The sequence below is a fragment of the Xiphophorus hellerii genome, chromosome 7 (assembly GCF_003331165.1).
Source record: "Xiphophorus hellerii strain 12219 chromosome 7, Xiphophorus_hellerii-4.1, whole genome shotgun sequence".
Classification (NCBI taxonomy): domain Eukaryota; kingdom Metazoa; phylum Chordata; class Actinopteri; order Cyprinodontiformes; family Poeciliidae; genus Xiphophorus; species Xiphophorus hellerii.
The window spans coordinates 30,823,950-30,842,725 of NC_045678.1; the positions used below are offsets into that span (position 1 = coordinate 30,823,950).

Sequence of the window (18,776 nt, forward strand, 5' to 3'; positions counted from 1 at the left end):
TTTCCTGTAAATGCTGGAGATTAGCCGCTGAAAGCAATCCAATTTAAGCAAATGTTGGAACCAAACGACACTAATTGACATTCAAATGAGGTTATCCACTTGGCCAACAGCGCCAGCCGATGTAAACAAGGTTATTAGCATTCCAGTGCAGCGGACGCGCTAGCATCGAGTCGCGTCATCGACGCCTCGCAGGTCTTGGCGACCCCAATCAACTTACATGGGTTCTGATGCCCTGGGGTCGCAGCCATGCAGACTCTGTCCCGATATTCATTACAGCCGTAATCAGCAGGAAATGAGGAGTGAAGAGAAATAATGGGAGGCTTGGACTAGGCCGTCAGTGACCTGTGACGACCTCTGATTCACAGCTCAGTTTCAGTCTGTGAAAACAGTTCAATACAAAATTTATTCAAAATTATAGATATTAAGAAGGTTAACAACCCAAAGAGCAGAAATTAGATGTCTGATTAACGGCTCTTGATGCAATAAAGTGAAATTAGAATTTACACGTTACAATGCTAATGACTAGCATTGATGCTAAACAAAGTTTTTAATGTTTTTAGTGAAAATTTCACTGATAATTTCTCGAACATTAAAATAAACCATGTTAGAGTTTCATATTTGAATTTGTTAAAAATGTTTGCATGTTCGCACGTTAGCATGTTAGCCAGTTAGCGTGTCAAAGTATCTGAACGTCAGTCATTTTCCGTTAAACCTTTTTCAAAGTATTTCATTAGCATGTTAATGCTAGCATGTAAAGCAGTAAACGATTAAATGTGATTAATCGTTTCAGTTTTACTTTAATTCTGTTTATATTAAGGTTTATAGTTTCAGTCATGAGAAACTTGTTTTAATTATCTTAAATGACGTTTGAACACATTTCTTTGCGGTTTCATGTAAAAGTTATTGAGGCTAAATGAAGGAAAATCTGAATTAATTGAATATTTCTGCTTCCTCTGACGTTTTGCTGTTTTTTCAGACAAGTCGTGGATGCACACCCCAGAGGCTCTGGCCAAGCACTACATTCCCTACAATGCCAAGGTGAGACTGAAACACTGAGAAACATCAGGTTTCTATAAGTAAAACCATAAAAGCTAAGTTTTCTGAATGTGATTTGCTTGTTTTTATGCTGCACGCCGGTTTGTGACGCCGTCCCATTAATCTCCCACAGCAGCTGTTTACCTTGGTGCTGCAAAGTTTTTGGAAATTTTTTTTATAGTTTTGACCTTGATTGTTTGGTTTTAATGAGGTCTTCAGGGGTTGTTGACTTAAAACGCCTCAAATTTCTGCCTCCACCAGCAACCTTCTGAGCAACTCCCTCTGTTACGCAACAAGTCCTCAACTTTTGAAAGAGCACACCGACTTCCCGGCTTTATTATTCTGACAAAGATTCCTCCTCTGGTGAGGCGCGGATCTCTGTGAAACTCTGAAAAGTAGCAGATTCTCAAAACTGCTGCAGCTGCTTTTCTGCAATAAAAGAGAAGCGTGGTGAACTGGCAAAAGAAACACCTTTCCTGACATCAAAGCAGGTTGTCAGCTTCCTCTGATGAGTTCCCCGTCTGCTCAGATTTGCTGAGATCTGAGTGAAAACGCGATCGCAGAGGGAGTTTCAGGCAACGTAATGAGGACGCTGCCGAACCGTTCCCTCCGGTTTTAAACACTCCGGATTTCAAAACAAGCTCGCTTAACGATTTGCTGCTGAAACCCGAATGAGTCAGGAAGATGTTTTCTGTCTTTAATCGTTCTTTTGTTCATCAAGGAAGCAGCGTCTTTGTGTTTTTTATCTTTGCTCATTTTATCTTAATGGCACAACTGAAGCGCTTGGATCGCTTCCCTCCGTTAACTCAGAGTTTCTTTTATTGCTTTGTGGAAGAAAAGCGAAGTTGCGGCCGCTAATGAGAGGATCTGGGTCAGCTGTTTCACTGAAATGCTGCCCCCATTCTTAGCTAATAATGAGAAAAACATAATTGTCTGAAAAGTAAATGCTGAAAGGAGACATTTTGCTGCCTTTTGTCAAGGTGACACCATTTCTAGAGACAATCTCACTTCTACGTTTGTGATTTAATGCAGCTGATTTGAGGTGAGATTTTCCCTTTAATCTGCGTTTTCTGAGATTTTATTGTTTGTTGGGTTTTAATTAGGGATGCCCCGATCAGGTTTTTTGCTGCTGATTCCGATACCGATCATTCATGAGGCCGATTTCTGCCGATCCCCTGGAATGGCTGTTTTTGTTGGGGTTTTTTTTGCTTTAGGCATATCTAAAATGTTTTTAATTTTATTTACATGCTGCAGCTTTAAGCAGACATCCGGTGGGAGAGTTCACTCTCTGGTGCCACGTCTGTGAAATATTACCACCAGTACCGGCGGTCCAACAGAGCAGAACCAGCGTCTCTCACCTTCAGCTCGAAGACTTGAATTATTGTTCTGGTTATTTGTTCAGCTTTCTGACCGTCATGCTAGTCCAGATGACTGTTGGTAGTCGTGCTGCGTTACCTGCTGTCTGGATCCGGATGTCATTTTTTTCCTGCGTTGAGCCTCGATGTAGCCAAACTTTGTCAAGTGCTTGTTTTTTAAATGCCATATTAGATTATTAGATTCGTTGTGTTGATGCATTTTGAGGCGCTTCAACTCAGAGCTAATTTTCCGCCGCAACACGCAAACGTCCACATTCACTCTCAGAGCCTTACATTTCCACACGACAGGATTTGTTTCCGCAGGAAAGAGATCAGCTGCGGCTGCGAAGTGAGATAAATGTGATCGGCAGCAAGAGGTCGTGATCGGCGATCACCGATAATACACTTTTTCACGGAAATTGGCTGATTATGATCGGTAGCCGATCGATCGGCACGCCTCTAGTTTTTATTCATATGTTACCACAAACTACAGACACCAATCCATACTGTAAACTGAGGTAGCATTAGCACACAAAGTAGGCTAAGCTAACACTAGCTAGTGGGTCTCTTGACAGTTAGCTGTGTTGGCTAACTGTGGGACATGTGATCAGAGAAATGTAATCTGATTGGCTGAAAGCCGCTCGGCGCTGATTGGCTTGGATCAACAGAAGGTCGTTTTATTTTAAATATTTACAGCTGAGCTTTTAAAGATGAATTTCAGCAATTCTGATTTTTTCAAATGAAAATGAAAATAAAAAAAGGATAAAAAGTTTGTTATAAATTAAATGTGTAAAATAAAGTCTTGATTCCAATTAAACTACATTTGTTCCAATAAAACTAGCATCAGCTGTAAACTGAGCTAAGACTAGCAAAGTAAGCTAAGATAATTTAGTAATTTATAGCCATTGAAAGGGATAAGGAGCTTAAAATTCAAATAGAAATGTGTATAAATGGACTTTTGATCTTTGTTATGAATATTTCCTTCACCTGTTTGAAGTGAAATGTGAAACATGCGGCCCTGTCTTTAAATTCTGCTCCCTGCATTTGAACCTTTGTTGCTTCTGTTTGTAAATCTCAACGTGTTTCAGTTCCAGGCAGCAGTGAGACGATGAAGGCTTTTCTAAGTGATGGCAGATAAATTACCTTACAGGTCGTTAGCTTGTTGAAACCCAGCCTGACGGGATTTGAAACCTGATCGGAAATCGTTGCTGTTGCAGGTATTACATGCATATTTCACGCTGCATCAGGTGCATCTCATAACCTGAAGGTGTTTCATATCTCCAGCGTCTCTGTGTCCAGACATCCAGCACTGTTTTTTACGCGTCGCGGCGGCTGCAGCACTCCGGCGTTTCTCTGTCCTGAATTTAATCTGCTTTATGCTGTTTTGATGCAGCAGCCAGAGCTGCAGTCCAGTTTGTGCCTCTCAGCTTCTGTTGGGTGTTTTTATGAAATACCGGCGCTATCGGGATTCGAGCTGCTTCAAACGGCAGCGCTTTACCAGACCAGTCCCGATGTTTGTTGGCTCCTTTCCTCCTGCTTTCACCGCTGAAGCACAAGGTGCAGCGAGTTCCCGCTGCCATTCCTCTGAGTTTCTCAGCATGTAGAGAGAAACAGAGCTGCAGGTTGGTTGTGCTTTTCACAGAAAGACTTTCTAAAGGTCTTTTTATTTCCCAAGAAAGAACAAAACACGAGTGAAAGCCTCAGCTTACTGCCAAGCTGCAAATCCTCGTTAAAAGTTCAACAAAGGTCACTTTGAGCTGCCGGTGGTTTCAGGCTGAAGCCAAGTAATTGATTATTCAGACGATTAATCGATTATACTGACAATTATTATAATGATTGATTATTCTGTTAATTATTCTAACAATTAATCAAATATCCTGATGCTTATTCTGCCGATTAAACTTTCTAAACAAAGTTTTTCATCTAAAATCAAAATGTATGAGTCTCTAAACTCCAGTTAACGATTAATCAATTACTAAATTAGTTGCAGATTATTTCAGTAATCAATTAATCACAATTAATGGTTTGAACTCTAAATGTGGTTTTGTTTAGCTGGTTACCATCTTGTCATATTTTAGCACTGAGGAAGACGGTCAGCAGTTGGTCAGGTGTTTCATTTGTAAAGATGTAAAAGATAAACAGAAGATTTTCTACGTTTGGTCGCATTTTCTCTGAGAGAAACGGTTTTAAGCAGCAATTTGCTGGAAATCCCAACATGTAAACAGTGACTGTGTGAGGATAACAGATCTGCAGCTTCAGTCTGTTAGACAAGCAAATACTTTACGTCAGTCACTAAATCCAACAGCCAGTTAGCCTCCAGCTAGCCTCCTGTTAGCCTCTAGTTAACATAAAGTTAGCCTCCAGTTAGCCTCTAGTTAACATAAAGTTAGCCTCCAGTTAGCATCCTCAAGGCAATATTCTTTAGTCACTTTGATTCCATATATTGTCCTTGTAGCTCAGACTACAGAGCATCATAGCATTGTGCATTAGCATATGCTAATGACATGCAACTATAACATGATGGTTCTGCTTTGATCTTTGTCTCAGAAGGTTTGGTTTTGTTCTAGAAGGTCTGGTCTTCATCTTGGCCTTTAATTGTCCCGTCTTGGTCTTGAAAAACGAGTTTCAGCTCCAGAGAACCATGTTGACCCCTCAGGTCATCAGGATCTGCTGCCTCCCTTCGTTTAGGGATCCTGAGCTCACTGGCTCTGGATCCAAATGTCATTCTCTGGGATGATGAGAGGAAACATAATCTGTGTCTCACTGCTTTATGATCCTCTGCAGAAATGCAACATTCATCAGATATTTACAGGAAAAGATGTTTTAAATTCTGTCTGGTTCAGAAGTTGCTCTATTGGACCAATTAGGAACCAGGAAGTGTCTCCAGTCTCTCCAGAACAGAAGCGAGTTGTTGATCATCAAAGTCACAGTCGGAGCTTTCCGTGTTAAATTAGTCGCATTAAATGCGCTGCCCTGTAAGCGAGCCGGTCAGCTCTAACTGCGGCGGCACTTGAACTCGGCTTGAACTCGGCTCTTCGTTGCGTCATCTGAATGAACTCCTCGGGCCGGCCTGAGGTTGAGGTGGACGGGAGGCCGGCTTGTTTTTCAGCCGCGTGAATCATTTGATGGATGAGCCTCGGAGCTCGATTCGCCTCCTCAAACGTCCCCAATCGCCGCCCCACAATGCAACGGTCGACAACGCGCGCTGCTCTTTTCTATTCTGGGCCGCAGCACTCGCAGACATGCCTGCCACTCTGCACAGAGTTCATTTGTCACGCCGAGGCAAAGCGCTGACACTTCTGCATAAAAGCTTCATCTGCTGTTTCCCAACTGTTCATTAGAAACAGCTTCACGTCTCAGAAACGATTTAAAATAAAACTGCTCCAGTCTGAATCAGATGCAAGATTTGCTAATTTCTGGTAAAAGTTATAAAAGAAGAGTTTATTTTTATGGAGGCAGAACACGGACAGCCTCCCCCTTGTTGCTTGGCTGCACATTGTTAGCGTCTGCAGAGGTAGACGGGGATTAACAGAGTCGACTCTGGATGTTGAAGACAATCCACGGCGGTTTGCTCTGCTTCGATGGCCGAACTCCTTATTTTGTTTTCTACAGCCTTTAAAGGAACAATATTGATATTTATGAAGCCTGATAAGGGAGCCGGCTGCACACGTTGAGCTCAGCGGGAGGAAAATGGCGCCATCTGTTGGAGAAAAAGCACAATGCAGGATTCCTACGCTTTTTATGATAAATATTTTCGACAGTACTTATCAGTCAGCTGAAAATACAACAAAAACACATTTTCCTGATCTATAGTTACATTTGATAAGTTAAATGTTTACCACAGTGTTTATTAGGAAACATCAGATACTGCAAAGCATGCGCATTTTGACCCGTTTGACTTTCCATACATTTACCATGCTGTGTTTGCAATGGTTAGCATCGCTAACTAAAACGTTAGCTATGCTAAACCTAAAGCACTAATCAGAAACATTAGTTAGCTAATGCTAACTTGCTATGCTAACACAGAATTTAGCATAAGCTAGTGCTAAAGCTGAAAGCTAAAACACAGACAGTCTTTGCTTCAATGGAGACAAATGGAAGAAATGAAAACTTATTTTCTGGTGACTTTTTATAAAGAAAGTTTTTTTAAAACTATTTTTAAACAGTTAAAAACAGTTTAACTGGATTGGATTGGCCAAATCCAATAAAAAATCATTTATTAAAAATAAATATTGAAGACATTTTTTAACTCTTTGATTTTAAAACTGCAGTGAAAATCTGAAAAACAGCAGAAGAAACTTTTTCTCATTTTATCCAGGATCAGATGGAAAAATTTGTGTTGCATAAGAAATGTTTTCTTCTTCTGCAGTTTCTGGGAAACACGGAGGTGGAAGCCCCAAAAGGCACCGAAGTCGTGAAGGATGCAGTGAGGAAGCTGAAGGTAACGCCCGTCGGTCAGAGCAGACCGCAGCGGCGGCGTTGGCTCAAGGTGACCTGGGAGTTTTTCAGCTCCAGGTGTCGATGCCTGGAAGTGCTGGATAAGCAGTTCGCCCAGCGCAAGAAAACTCTGCTGGATGGATTATTCATCAGCATAATCAGCCCCTTCGCTGAAACACTTTGATATTTCTGTGTAAAATACTCAAATAAACTGCGGCGGGTTCAGATCGTTAACTTCAGCTCAAATTAAATCAAACTGGGGTGAGCACCAAAATCTGGCTGGATGAGGACCATTACTCACCAACAAAAATACATCTACTTGATTTTTAGATGTAATCTGATAAAGAAAGCCCGGAAACATTAAAGGTGATCTATTGTGCTACCTTGAATCGATTAGGATCCGCTTATGGCCGCTACAAAACATTTTTTCACAAAATCAAGAGTTTAGTCTGCTCAGTTCTGCCTGTCTTGAGCTGCGTTATGGCTGCAAACGGATGCGTGATTATACAACCGTACGTCTATGAAAAGCAGAAGTGGAGCCTCCTGCACAACCTACAGGAATGCAGCAGGTGGTTTCAACAATAAAACACTGCAAAAACACAAAATCTTACCAAGTATTTTTGGTCTAATTTCTACTGTTAATGTCTCAGTACACTCAAAAAAATACAAATACTAACTTATGAGTAACTTTTCAGCGAGAAATAAAAGCTTGTACTGAGTCAATAATTTCTTAATTGATAAGTGAAACAATCTGCCAGTAGAACTAGAACTTTACTAGAAAGTTACTTTTGTCAGTTTTGTTTTATTTTAAGTGTACTAAGATATTTTCACTAGAAACTAGACCAAAATACCTGCTAAGGTTTTGTGTTTCTGCAGTGCAGCAGCCATTAAATAACTAAAACCAGCTGACCGAACGCTCTGGAACTCTGCTTGGGTTGCTAGGTAACGGGGCCGGGCTTGGCTGGGGTTGCTAGGTAATGGGTCGGGCCTGGCCGGGGTTGCTAGGTAACGGGGCAGTTCCAGTGCAATGTGACTCGACAATCTTTGAGTATTTGGTTTTTGAAACGACTCATTTTCCAGACACCAAAACACATTAAATTATTGCCAAAAATCAGCTTTTTTTTATTGTTTTGTCTGTTTTTAGAAGCAGTTGAGACACAAATGAAACTATAAAAATGTGATAAATGTGAATTTTCCCTCCTACTACACAAATTAAACTGTGTTCCCATTGACCATAAAACTGCATAATTTGACATTTTGATGATAAATTTGCTTCATGAAAACAACAAAAGAACAAAAACGCTAATTGGAGGTCTGGTTTTATTGGGGTCAAAATTGGTTTATTTCCCAAAACTGCAATAGCAAAACCTTTTTTGCACGAGTCACATGATCAACAACAGGATGTTACTACTGACAGAAACTACGAAGAAGACAAGAAGTAGTAGGAGGATGTTTTTTAATAACTTGTGTGAACAAACTTATTCATTTTAATTGTTTCTTATTTAATAGAAACACAGAAATCATTTAAATTGTGCCGACATCAGCTGAATATTGACAAAGGTTTGCTCATTTGTAATGTAAACTGACATTTTACTGGTAAAACTGGTGGCAAACTGGTCATAAACTCTCAGATAATCTACTGGAGTTGTTCAGGATTTAAGTGCTTAGTTTCCCTGAGCTCCCCAGTGGATGACCTTTGACCTGGCCTCCTCCCAGCATACATCCCAGTCCAGGCCCGGCCTTTTACCAACGCCTCCTGCCAAATCCTGAGAGGCCGCCGATGGGGAGGCTTGTTCTCCCAATTCCAGGACTCCATTGTTGCAACACGTCTCATGGTGGAGACCAGGTTGCCATGGTTACCATCCCAGACACAGCCCAGCTATGCCTTCTCTGAGTTCACGTCCAGAAAAACATGTCTGAATACTTTCACAATAAAACACTCAAACACAAAGTTCAGGTTAAATTAACAAACGGATTTTATCCTGAAAGGTTGCGACACAAAACACAGCAACTGCTGCTGCCCATCAACCTGGGAAGGGTCATTCTGGCTATGGCAGGCCACTTTACCATAAAATCATCTCCAACACACTGAAATTAGTTTATGGCACAACATATTAGTAAATTAGAATATATCTAATTACATTAAAAATACTTTTTCAAACCCAAAGGGAAGTTAAATTAATTGATGTCAGATTTACCATTAATTTGTATGAAAACTTCACAATTCATGCAGTGAATTACTATCAGTCAGCTGCAAACACAATAAAAACACATTTTATTTCTATAATTATATTAAAAAGTTTCATCTTTATCAGAATGCTTATTAGAAAACACTGTGCAAAGTACGACAACTTTGACCTGTTTGGCTTTCCATACATCTACCATCCTGTTTTTTTGAGGTTTTTGCAACGTTGGGCATCGCTAAGTTAGCTACACTAATCCTATAGCACTAACTCTGAACATTAGTCAGCTAATGCTAAATAGCTATGCTAACACATTATTTAGCCAATGCTAATGCTACACATGGAAGCTAAATACAATATTTCCAGCAGATTCAGCCCAGCGTTGGGGCGTGAAGCAGGTTGAAGGTTAAAGGTCATGACCAAACAACTAGAAAATGTCATTTTTATTTTTGGTGTCTGTGACAGTTTCAGAGGCACATCAAGAAGTCGGAGGGCCAGAAGATTCCCAAAGTGGAGCTTCAGATCTCCATCTACGGAGTCAAGATCCTGGACCCCAAAACCAAGGTGAGTCCAGATGGGTTCAGTTCTCCGCAGTTTGACTGAAACTGATGGTGGAGGGGCAGAAACCTCCCATATGAAACAGCAGAGGGTAACCACGGCAACCAAAAATGTTTCACGTTTCGATGTAGATCTGCTCCATATTCAGATTTCATCACGATGTGAAAGTGGTTTCCCTCCAGAAGGGATCCGGTTGATCCAGTGTGAATAACGGAGGATTTGTGTCGCAGGATGTGCAGCATAACTGTCAGCTGCACCGGATATCCTTCTGCGCCGACGACAAGACGGACAAACGGATATTCACCTTCATCTGCAAAGACTCGGAGTCCAACAAACACCTCTGCTACGTGTTTGACAGTGAAAAATGTGTACGTGTTTTTAGCTTTTTGTTCCCAAACCCTGGAGGCAGCGAGACGTTTCAGGTGAATCGTGTCTTTCAGGCGGAGGAGATCACCCTCACCATCGGCCAGGCCTTCGACTTGGCCTACAAGAAGTTTCTGGAGTCTGGAGGGAAAGACGTGGAGACGAGGAAGCAGATCGGCGGGCTGCAGAAGAGAGTACGACGTTGAGACGCTGCATTGATGTTTTTATTAATTAATGCTGAGCTTGTGTCTATCGATTGTTTTAAATCCGTCAACCTGCTCGATTCATCAGCGCAGAGCGAGTCAACTGATGAATATTAATGCCACGAGCTGCAGACTGAGATTAGATTTCTGCTGGAAACTCGGCGAACTGGTTTGTTTACTGAGTTATTACGACTGAAGAGGGTTTGAACACCTGGACGGACTGGATGGTTACCTGGTGGTTCCTCGGTTTGATATTTTCACTTGAAATTAGACCAGAATTATTGGTGAGACTTTGTGTTTTTGCAGTGGGTTGCCATAGCGACTCATGTTTTTTTTTTCATTTTGATGCCTTTAATCTGAAAGCGTCTCATGTTTAGTTTAGCAAAACGCAGAAGTTCTCTGAAACACGATCAACAGTTTTTAATGTCAAAACCTCTAAAAGAAGATTAAAACTGTTTTGTTCTCACAGATTCAGGAACTGGAAACGGAAAACGCTGAGCTGAAGAAACAACTGCAGGAGCTGGAGGAGCAGCTGATGATCGCTCATGTGCCACCAGTAAGAACAAAACATCCCAGTTCAACTCCAGTTGGCTTGAAATCAGGAAATTAATCAGAACCGCAGTAAAGATGTTTAAAAAACCCTAAAATGAATCCTGAAACAGCAAACAGTCAGAAACGTCCTGGTTTGGAAGTCATTGCTGTCCAATAGTCCAGGTCGTGGCGCCCTCTGCTGGTGATAGTTTGTACAACAGGACTTTGTCTTCTATCTTCATCAAAATCATCAAACTGCTAAATAACTACCATAAAACAAGCAGTCACTACTGTTTAATATTCTAAAACAAATGAAATCATTAGATTTATTTTGTGTAAAAACATTATAGATCTAAAACTCAAAGAAATTAAAACTTTTATTTGCTCATTTTTAGCCTCATTTAAGAAAAGTTGAAGAAAAAAGAAAAAGTTTGTCTAATCAGACAAATTAGCATCCATCTGCAAAACAGACATATTTTAACAAGACGTTAGCTTAGCATAGCTCTTCCTGTAGCTACTTAGCTTAGCATTCAGCTTATCTTTTTAGCTTAATTTATCAAAAATGTTGTTACAAACAGCTTAATAGAAATAATTGCCTTGTTTAGTCAAGACAGTCAAATTAGCATTTAGGTTAAAATCGCCCTGCTCTAGATGTTAAAGGCGTTTCTCTTGTTTTTCCCATTTTGAAGAATTGGACTAGGAAAAGAGATTCAGTCAATTAAACACTGTTTGTGTAAAACTCATTCAGTTACCTGAAAGTTTTATTTTTCCTGTGAGTCAGTTCGTTAGAGTGCAGACGAAGCGATTTCTCAATCCGCTCTCTGCCTAGCGGTGCTGTTAGCGTAGTTCTGCTTTCTGACTAACCCGTCTTCTTCTGTGGTGGCGCTGCGCCATCTCTCCGCAGCCGCCGGACGCGGCGGGCGAATCCTTCCTGCTGCACAGGCCGTCCTCTCTCTTCTGGTTTCACAGCGTGTCGTCGCTGTCCTGTCTGGAGATTTCCTCCGTCACGCTAACGCCCATGAGCTCGCCGGACTCCAGCGTCTCCGCGGGGATACTAACCCCTCCGCCTGCTAAACACGCTCTTCCTCTTCCTCCTCCTCTTCCTCCTAAAGCCGGCGAGGCCTGCAGCATCCCGCGGCCTCGTGTAAACTAACTTCTTCTCTGCTTTCTTCTTTCTACGGAAGACAATTAGGGCCACTGGAAAAAAAAAATCTGACTTGAAACTTTGAATTCAATTTCTATGTCAAAATAACCCAAAATTTGTCAAGAATGTTGTTGTTAGCAAATGAAAATAATCATGTAACTATTTTTCTTGTTTTCAGATTGGGAAACCTGTAATTTACCCACACAGATCTGGCAAACTTATTTGGTAGATTTGAGTTTTAAGGATAGATTTGCCCGATGATCCATAAACTATTTAACAACTCTGATTCTAAGACAAAAAGTCAGAATTTTGAAAAAAATCCAAATTTTTATGAAAAGTTAAATTGTAAAAAAGAAAATGTCAGAATTTTGAGAAAAGTTAGGATTCTATAAAAAGTTAACATTTTGAGGTAAAAGTCAGAATTCCAAAATCTGAGAGAAAAGAAAAATCTTTTTTATAGTTTTTTTGTTTGTTTTTTCAGAACTTTGCAAAAATTGTGAGAAAAAAATCCAAATTCTGACAAATTACAGTCAGAATTTGTTTCATTTTAAATTTTTGGCCCTAATCTGTTCCCGTAGCCCTTCCTTCCTGTGTGGTGTTGTGTGTCTCGGGTCGACCGGTTCAGTAACGGTTTGTGTTCTGGTCCAGGCGGGGAGCGTCTCCGCGAAGCTGCAGTCCACGGACGTTTTCGACATGGTTCCCTTCTCCACGGTGACGCCGCTGGTTCCCAGCAGGGCCAGTAATGGCTGCCCTCCGCCGCCGCCGACCTCCTTGCCGCCCGACATGAGTGAGCCAACAGAACCGCTCGGGTTTGGTGGAAGCGAGGGAAGCGGGTTGACTGTGGTTCTGTCTGCAGGTAAAGATTTGTTCGGAGCGGAGCCGTTTGACCCGTTCACCTGCGGCGCGGCCGACTTCCCTCCAGATATCCAGTCGAAGCTCGATGAGATGCAGGTGAGGCCTGGGAGTTCAAACCAAATAACCAGTGTTAGTGTCGCCAGCAGGGGGCGACATTGCTACTGAATGTGTTTCCTTTCTCTCTTTCCTGAATTAACAGCTGAATGCGTCTCTTGTCTTCTTCCCTCTCTTAGCGGCAGAGATGGTTTGTACCTTTGCTTTGCTGTCTGTGTTGCGACTGCAGCATGTTTTCTTATTCACCAACATCTTCACCCTCTAAGCTCTTGGTTTGCTCTCAGCGGCTGCTAGCTTGACTCTGAGTCGCTGTTGACCTGACTGTTAGCCTTTAGCTTGACTCTGCTTCATTGTTAGCCTGATTCTGATTAGCTGTAAGGTTGACTTTGGTTGACTATTAGCTTCACTCTGTTTAGCTACTAGCTTTACTCTGGTTAGCCTTTAGCCTTGCTGTCGGTAGCATGAATGCAGTTAGCTAACCTGACTGAGTACCTATTAGCTGGACTGGTTTGTTTTTAGCTTGACTCTGACTAGTTATTAGCTTGACTTTGGTTAGCTGCTAGCATGAGTAGGAGTAGCTGCTAGATTGATTCAGGTTTGCAGTTAGCTTGAGTGTGGCTAGCTATTAGCGTGTCTCTGTGTAGATGTTAGCTGGATCTGGTTAGCTGTTAGCTTCAGTGTGGCTACCTGTTGGTATGAATAACGTTAGCTTTTATCTTTATTTTGGGTAACTTTTAGCCTGAATCTGAGTAACTGGTAGCTTGACTCAGAGTAGCTGTCAGGTTGATTTAGAAACGCTGTTAGCTTGACTCCATTAGCATTTGTCAAACTGAGCTCATTCTGTTTTCTCCTGCAGGTAAGATACTGACTACTCATAACAGTCTACCATAAAGCACCAAACCATCTGTTGAATGAGCATGCCATGTCATTTCTGACCCTGTCAAGTGAAGCATGACTTTGCATGTAGGAGCGGTTTGACTCCAGATGGTTGTTGTTTGTTATTTTTGGTCACTCTGAGCTTCCAGATGAATCCGGCTCGTTTAGCTCCTCTATCCGCAGGTTCATCCTCCTGCTTGTTTTCCCACAGGAGGGGTTCAAAATGGGACTGACCATGGAGGGCACCGTCTTCTCTCTGGACCCGCTGGACGGCCGCTGCTGATGCCAACAAAACTTTTAACTCGTTTGTATGGAAAAAGTGCCAATATCCACTCCATGATTGAGATGTCACAGCCGCCATCTTGGGGTTTATATGCATTTGCATTTTGATTGGTTTTTCAATATTTCAGTGTAAACTTGGATGTGTTAATGTAAAGAACTATTTTTGTATGAACTGAGAAGATTCTGGAAGGAGATGTTTTGCGTACCTTTGCTGTAAATAGTCTGAGATGTCCGATGGTACACTCTGTGGCAGAGTTTTCATATCTGTGTGAATTCTGTGTTGGTGACACATTCCTGTTTCTATGGAGAACAAAAGCTGACAAACATTAAGTGTTCCATTAACGCCAACCTTCTGCTTCACTGAATGGTTTACCTCAGATTATTCCTTTTTATATAGATTATTACTCCAGCCATAACTTTGTAACCCACTACTCTTCTTTTTTTTTTTACATTTTCCACTTTTAATTCCCCCCAAACTCTGTAATCATTGTATTTTTCTTCCCCTATGTTTTCCGAGTCCATACGGAAATATTTCTGTTATTTACTTTTGGTTACTTTGCAGTTATTAAAGAAACTCCTTCTGGGGAAAAAACATTTTCTGTGACTTTATCACTCCTTTGGTTTAGATATTTATGGAGAACTGTTCCTGCCAGAATTGGCAAAGAAAATGCAGACAAAATGCAAAGAGAGGAGAAAATAAATCAATGTATATTTAAAAAATGGAACAGTAAATTAAAAAACTTAATGAACAAAAATTATAAAGATTAGAATTAAAATAGAAATAATAATACTTATACATTTATTTTAATTAATGTAAATGATAAATATTAGTTCATATCACACTATGTAATAAAATTAGTTATTTTTTATTTTTAGCTGAAATATTTCCCACATTAAAATTTTTTAAAGCCTCTTATTTCTTTCTATTTTTATTGCCAGTTTAGGCAAGGTCTAACCCTCATAGGATTTTCTTTTCTAAATATAATTTTTTTTAAAAATCTTAAGGTTTCTTTGTTTTTAATTAAAGGATGTGCAAATATTTAGATTATACTTAAAAAGTTACAACTTTTCCATCTAAATCACATAGTTGCATCTTAATTTATTAATATCACCTGGAAGTTCATTTAATATAATAATTTAAAAAGTAAAACCCATGTGTAATTCAGAGGTTTTACACAGTTTTTCTGTTTTGAACTAAATTGGGGCCATAAAGTCAGCTGAAAGCAAAAATGAAACTGAAAAAAAAACACATTTATGTTTTAAGATAAGTGAATTTTTTTTGTTTCAATTGTTCCTTTTTCCTGGTTAATTTTTTTGCTTTTCTCTTACAGATGTTTTTTTCTGCTTCATTTTTGTTTTTAACAAACTTCATGGCTCCAATTTAGTTGCATAAAGATAAAGCACTCACAGAAAACACATTTATGCACATAAACACCCCATCTGTTAGATTGTGAAACTACGAGCTCTTCAAAACTTTTAAATGTTTATATTAGGCTAGTAGGAATTTTATAATTCATTTTATAAATAAACGGTTTAAAAAGTCAAGTTTTATGGAATACATTTTATTTTTTTGTTCCCAATTTCATGCGGTCCCAAATGTCCGCCAGTAGGTGGCGGTGCAGCAGAAAAGCCATAATTACAATAGCAGAAGAAGAAAGCGACTGTGAGGGAGAGCTGGCCGCCATCTTGGTCCAGTCAGCCTGATTTTCGCCAGTTACCCGCCCTTATTCGGACTCTGGCGGGCCGGAGAAACATGGAGGATGATGAACTGAGCGACTTCGATAAGGGCCAGGTGGTGGCGGCCAGGGAGCTGGGCTTGAGCGTCTCCAAGACGGCCAAGACGGTGGGCTGTTCCCGGGCAGCGGTGGTCAAAGCCTACCGCCAGTGGTACGAGGAGGGACTGCGGCTCCGAGCCGGGAGACCCCGGCTTTTCGACCCCAAGGCGCTGGATGACGACTCCGGCTCCGAGAGCGAGCAGACGGCCGGTGAGGAGGACAGCGGGGAGAAGAAGGAGGAACAGGAGCCGGAGGCCACCCCAGGTGAGCGGACTGATGATGGAGAGAAGCCGGGGGAGAGTTCCGCTGACCGGACTGAGGAGGGAGAGTGATGCCGGAGCTGCTGGCGGATTCCGGACTGGAGGTTTGGACCATTCGGAGGATTAAAACGGACCAGAACCTGTTTATTCGGGTTCATTGCGTTAAAATGTTTTCATCTAAATCATTTTTGATGTACAAACTTTCATTTTTTTACACCATGTGGAAGAATCACTGTTACAAATCTGCTCATAGGATGCCTTTACTGCGCCTCGGACGTTTCAATTCTGACCTTCTCTTGACTTCACAACCGGTGACGGGTTTTCTGTTTTGTTTGTTCCTGCCCCTTGATTCTAAGTCAGAAACGGCGACATTAGAGACAAAACATGACTTTTGTTTGTTTGGTTTTTTTTCTTTTGTTTTTTTTAATGAATAAAAAACAACTAAAATAAAATATTAAGTGTTTCAACTTTTTGGTGGAAAGTGTTCAAAGTTTTTACATATTCTTGACAAAAGTTTATGATAAATGTACAAGTTTTTATTTATGTTCTTCAAAGCCAGATTTCACATTTACTAAATGTCCTAAAATGTAACGACTAGGCCTGTCACTATAGCAAATTTTGCTCAACGATTAATTGTCTAAAAAATTATTGCGATAAACGATAATATTGTTTGAAGACCTTTTTACACTGATTTAATGGAAATGACGTAATAATGCATGTGATTTCCTGCCAAAAATAGATACACTTTATTTTCAAAAGAATATTTAACACTTGAGCTGATAAACAAAATAAACAAAACAACCAAAAACAAAAATAAAATGGATTCTCAGTCTCCATTAACAAAAAACGCACTTGGAAAAAAAAAACTAAACAACATAAAGCCAAAGTGGAAATTAATACTGCATTCAACCCAAAGAGTGCAGATTATGAAGTCTGTATATTATGTTGCCCTTCAGTAATAATTAGATTTAAATAGAGAAGATGGGCACATCGACTACCTGATGCAATAATTCACACTACATGATTTTTGCTCCTATTTTTCCCCTTAAGACAATGTTAAAACGTTGGTCTTTCTAAGATTGTGGTGTGTTACGGTAGATCAGGGGTGTCAAACTCCAGTCCTCAAGGGCCGGTGTCCTCCAACTTTTAGATGTGCCTCTGCTGCACCACACCTGAATAGAATAATTAGGTCATTAGTAAGGCTCTGGAGAACTGATCTACACAAGGAGGAGGTAATTAAGCCATTTCATTCCAGTGTTTTGTACCTGTGGCACATCTAAAAGCTGTAGGACAGCGGCCCTCGAGGACTGGAGTTTGACACCTGTGCGGTAGATCGTCGTTGCCGCTCCGATCTAAATCAGGATTTTTCCCCGACTGGGATCTTAACGCAGCCTGTTGAATGTGACAGGCAGCCAATCAGAAAGCGCGGATTCTCCTCCACGCATTGTGAGGGGAAATTACGGAGGGGAATCCCAAACAGCTGACACGGCGCAACCCGAAGTCCAGCGGACATTGGAGATGATATGTGGAAACAACATTAATGTTTATTCAACATGCAAAGAATATAGAAATGACAAGAGGAGGAGTTGGAGTGAAATTGCTACCGCAGTTGATAAACCCGGTAACTTTTCAGCTGTTCTTCTTAACGTGACGTAAATACAGACGTAAATACTCATTGATTAATGCCTGGTTTTAAAATTAGTTCACTGGACTTGTAGCCATTATTTTGTGCCCATTGTTGGACACCACACGGCAGGAACGAACCCGATCGAACCGTTATAGCTAGGATTTCTGTCGGCTAATGTTTGGTCTGTCAGGTTTTGAAAATGGGCCGACAATCGGCCGCCAGCTCTAAGATCCTGTAGTGTGCGCTGGGCTTTACACTAAGGAAATGAGGTCAGAGGTCAGTGGAGAGCACCGGAGTTGAGCCTTTTTTCATTCGGTGTCATCAACAGAAAGAGAAAAAGGCCGGAAGAGACGATAATGCCGATAATTAAAATGACGTCGATAATTTTAATTTATCGTACGATTAATTGATTTACCGTTTATCGCGACAGGCCTAGTAACGACTAAAAAATGGATTTACTTAAAATGATGCCACTGTACATAAAAAGTATTCAACCCCTTTCTTAGTCAAAACCAACAAAATTTGGCCTTTTGACAAAAGGACAAAAAAACCTTTTAATTTCAGTTTCTGCAAAAAAATATTGACAAAAATATGACACACAAGTCATTGCATAAGTATTCATCTCTTCCAGTCAGTATTTATTAGCTTTTCTCCATTCCTCCTGCTGAAATGTTCAATGTTGTTTGATCAGACCTTTTTAAAAGTTCAGCTACAGATTATCTGTGGGATTGAGGGGCTTTGACTAGGACACTCCTGAACCTCCACCTTGCAGTGTAAAAACCAAAATTAAAACGTTTTTTAATGCAAGTCATCACATTAGGCATGATAGCTCCACTAGGTGGCAGCATAACTTAAAGAATAACAGGACACTAACCCTCTGATGATGTTTCCATACGTTAACAGTGAATGCAGCTAAAACCATCAGACCTGAACTGGTTTCCAGTATGGGTGACGCAGCGCGGCTGCTGCTGCTTTGCCGTGTGTTGAGGAATTTAATGGCTGCTGTTGGCCTAATTAAAGGCCGGATGTTTCCGTCTGATAAACTAGTCTCTGCTCGCTCTTCTTCCTTCTCTCCGTTTCCCTGCTGCATCTCATTATGATAATTATCTGCTGCGTTTAAAGCTGATGCAGGTGTTTCGTTCCAGGAAATACATTTTTATGAAAAATCCCTGCAGCTCGAATAAAATTGATAAATTAAAAAATTACCTAAAACCTGTCAGAAATGTTTTCTCTCTCTC

General features: G+C 40.7%; 1 protein-coding gene across 9 annotated transcripts in view; it reads left to right on the forward strand.

The window, feature by feature from the left end:
• The window catches only part of gulp1a (GULP PTB domain containing engulfment adaptor 1a), a 54,524-nt gene extending 40,054 nt beyond the window's left edge, over window positions 1-14,470 (forward strand). For 5 of the 9 annotated variants that reach the window (XM_032567372.1, XM_032567376.1, XM_032567374.1 and 2 more), the window contains 9 exons: window positions 977-1,038; window positions 6,760-6,831; window positions 9,476-9,574; window positions 9,799-9,936; window positions 10,009-10,125; window positions 10,604-10,690; window positions 11,570-11,809; window positions 12,458-12,760; window positions 13,806-14,470. In XM_032567372.1, the coding sequence (XP_032423263.1) occupies window positions 977-1,038; window positions 6,760-6,831; window positions 9,476-9,574; window positions 9,799-9,936; window positions 10,009-10,125; window positions 10,604-10,690; window positions 11,570-11,809; window positions 12,458-12,760; window positions 13,806-13,877 (1,190 nt within the window). In that variant the 3' untranslated portion in view covers window positions 13,878-14,470. Of the gene's footprint in view, window positions 1-976; window positions 1,039-6,759; window positions 6,832-9,475; window positions 9,575-9,798; window positions 9,937-10,008; window positions 10,126-10,603; window positions 10,691-11,569; window positions 11,810-12,457; window positions 12,761-12,897; window positions 12,909-13,805 lie in introns of all 9 variants that reach the window. The other 4 variants (XM_032567378.1, XM_032567373.1, XM_032567380.1 and 1 more) reach the window with 4 other exon arrangements.
• The last annotated feature ends 4,306 nt before the right edge of the window (window positions 14,471-18,776 follow it).